Source organism: Seriola aureovittata, chromosome 2, assembly GCF_021018895.1.
Source record: "Seriola aureovittata isolate HTS-2021-v1 ecotype China chromosome 2, ASM2101889v1, whole genome shotgun sequence".
NCBI classification, from domain to species: Eukaryota; Metazoa; Chordata; class Actinopteri; order Carangiformes; family Carangidae; genus Seriola; species Seriola aureovittata.
In genome coordinates, this window is record NC_079365.1 from 25,846,547 (window position 1) to 25,850,000 (window position 3,454).

The following is a 3,454-nucleotide window of genomic DNA, read 5'->3' on the forward strand; positions in this document are numbered from 1 at the left end:
TAAAAAACATTGCTTCTGTCTATAATTACTCATACTATTATAACATGCAAAACGTCCTCTGCAGAGTCCAAGTGCTTCTCTGGTCCCTCTCCCTCTGGCTGCCTGTCTTCCTCTTGTCATACTGCTCACATCTGCTGCTCTGCACGCTCCACTGCAGACAGCTCTTGGCGAGTAGGAAATGAATTTTGATGCTGAACTTATAATGTTTCTTTTAGACTTTTAAGCAAACAGTTGTTTATATTAACATTGGCTATTTAGCAAAACTTACATAGCACCTTTTTAACAGTCGATTCTACTAAATATCTCAAGTTTATTGAACTTGTTTTCTCAAGTTAACTCAGTTTTACATTTTCAAAATTGATTAATCAACAAATAGTTTCAGCTCTAATTAAATATACTGCTGGGTTGTTTATCTATCACAAAGCATCGTATTTTATAGACTACATTTTTTTGTATGTAGATGCTGTCAAATAAATATATCCAATAAAAAGAACAATATGTACCTCTGAAATGTCATGGAGTAAAAGTATAAAGTAGCATAACAAGAAAATACTCAAACTAGTACTTTAAATTGGAACTTGAGTAGAGAACTTGAGTAATGTCATATCTATCTAAAAACTAAAACTTTGATACTAATAATTGGGAACTTTTACATTGTTTTATTGAAGAGATGCAGCTGACTACTGTAAGTGTGTGTGTGTGTGTTTTCTAAGGAGGAAACTAGTTGAGCAACTCTATTTGCTTTCTCAAACATTAGAAAAGACCTGCCCACACACACACACACACACACCCCATCACCCTGTAGGACAGAAAACACACACGGCAGTTAGTTTCCAACTGCTGGAGAGATAAGACAGATGAGACGACTTCAGAGGGACACGATGTAGACAGGCAGGTGAACATACAGGTGAACAAGTAAGAGGATCATCATGTCCATCATCGTGAACCTGAGGAGGATCTCAAACCTGCCGGGACGATCTGACAGAAAAGTTGAACTCAGCTTCAGAGGTCAGTAACACACTGTGTTGTTATAATGGACTCTTTTCTGATAGTATATGTTTTATTATAACCTGTAGTCTACCTTATGTGGATGCCCTGTCCGTATACTTTTGTCCACCTGTTGTCTTTTAACCTGGTTTAAGCCTCTTTCAATGACGGGAAAGTATAATGCCACAGTATACAATGATACTTAAGACAATAGTGTATAGTTTATTTTTTAAAAACTGAAAATACCTAAAGTTTGCTTTTTCCAGCGCTTCAGTTAGAATTTGCTTTTCTTTGTCATATTTAATAGAACATTGAATATCTGTGGGTTTTGGACTGAAGGTAAAATTAAGATATCTAGGAAATTATGTGAGGACCTATTTTTTGACTTAACTCTAACACACTAACCCTAACCATTACTTGGTTAATTGAAAACATAATTAAACAGATTAAGATAATAATTGTTAATTGCAGCCCTAAAAAGTAGTAATACCACACTGTAAAAATATTCCACTGTAAGTAAAAGTCCTACATTAAAAATGCCCTTAAGCGAAACAGCAGCATCAACATTAAAGAGTCAGTAAAGTATAAAAAGTAAAAGTACAGAATGTCCCTTCAGAGTGTTATATCATTATGTCATTAGTGGATTACTGTTATTGTTACATTCACGTATAGTTAATATTTTAATGATGAAGTTCATCAATGTGGAGCTGATTTTAATTTATATCCTGTTAGTTTAAGAATAGATTTGTACATTGAATCTTTTTTTTTTTTTTTGAATCATCACTCCTGTTCATGCTGATCTTTAAGGGATCTCTTCTTTGCAATATAATTGATGGGGGCACCAGTTCTCTCCCGTACACTTGTGCACAGTTTTAAAGGTACTTGTCAGATAGATTGTTCCAAGCATGTTGCAGAACCTGCCACAGTTCTTCTGTGGATTTAGTCCGTCTCAGTGTCTTCTGTCTCTTCATGTGATCCCAGACCGACTCCATGATGTTCAGATCAGGGCTCTGTGGGGGCCAGACCATCTGCCGCAGGAGGCTAAATAACAGAAACAATTCCCTTTAATGCAACAGTTCAACTGCAGCACAAACTACAATTTCCAAAATTACCATACAGTTGAATCAGCACCCCTCTAAATAATCATTTCTATAAGAATTGAGCATTATAACCATTATAAAAAGTACTGTTGTATGAGACTGTATTGTATTGTACTTTTACTTTGTACTTTGAGTGGTTATCCACATACCTTTGCCTATATATTGTACTCTTTTGGCTATGTAGTGTACTTTGGTTGATCAGGTGTCCATATTATTTTGCTCATATAATGCATTTTGATTGGGTGTTTGTGGACAGTTTAACGCATGGTTTGATTAGTGTCACCAGTCAAATCTTTGAAGCATCAGTACTGTTGCTATGGTAACCTGTCAGCCGGTCTGTCTGTCTCCCCCAGGTTTCACCCATAAAACCAGAGTCCTGCAGTGTGAGAACGTGGCCGTCTTCAACGAGGTCAGTGATCCCGATGTGATCTGTCTGTCCACTGTGGACACATTCGCAACAACTAGAACCAGTCAGAGCTGACGTGCGGCCAACTGCTCTTCCTCTGGTGTCCACTAGTTGCTGCTGTGATGGAACTGTCACTGTACTGAAGTGCATGAGAACAAGTTTAAGTAGAATATGTTCAGCTCTCAGCAGATCAGTGAGCTTCCTCTGATGTCAGTCTGGAGCTTTACAGACGGGTCGTTTCAGGCAGAAGCAGCTGTGAGGACGATGAGCTGCTGAGATTTCAAATCACACTAAATCATCGTGTGTGTGTGTGTGTGTGTGTGTGTGTGTGTGTGTGTGTGTGTGTGTGTGTGTGTGTGTGTGACACCAGGTAGCTGCGATTATTTGTCTGCTGCAGACTGAAACTATTTTAATGGGGCTGATAGTAAACTGTACCACTCCTGCAGTGCAAACACACACCTACAGTGGACGTGACTCTGCTTTATTCTACTGCACTCTATAGAGAAAAAAATGTAATGCCCCTGAATTAACCGTGTTTATGCAGGAATTACCCTGCTACTAGTGGCATGACGGTACTGATGGCAGTGTCAGCTGGTTGGTCCACCACTTTGATCCAGACTGAAATATCTCAACAACTATTGGATGCAGTCCTGGCAGTCCCCTGATGTTTCCTCTGGTGTCACCAGGACGTTGTCGTTTTAGTTTCTAATGGAGGGACTATCATGAAATTTACTACAGAAATGTTTGGTCCTGAGGATGAATTTTAATAACTTTATTAGTCCTTTGACTTTTCATCAGGTGCAATCATCACGTCCACATTTTAAATTGTCCAATACTTTGGTTCATGATTAAATACCTGCAAATTGGCATTCCCATCGGCCTCAGCTGTGCTTCGTGTTCAGTGCTAATCAACACACTAAACTTAGATTGTGAACACGGTAAACAGTCCAACAATCTGTAT

General features: G+C 38.5%; 1 protein-coding gene across 1 annotated transcript in view; it reads left to right on the forward strand.

The window, feature by feature from the left end:
* Positions 1 to 828: 828 nt before the first annotated feature.
* The window catches only part of fer1l4 (fer-1 like family member 4), a 25,714-nt gene continuing 23,088 nt past the window's right edge, over positions 829 to 3,454 (forward strand). The window contains exons 1-2 of the mRNA XM_056390927.1: positions 829 to 1,008; positions 2,441 to 2,496. Coding sequence (XP_056246902.1) covers positions 930 to 1,008; positions 2,441 to 2,496 — 135 coding nt within the window. The 5' untranslated portion in view covers positions 829 to 929. The remainder of the gene's footprint in view (positions 1,009 to 2,440; positions 2,497 to 3,454) is intronic.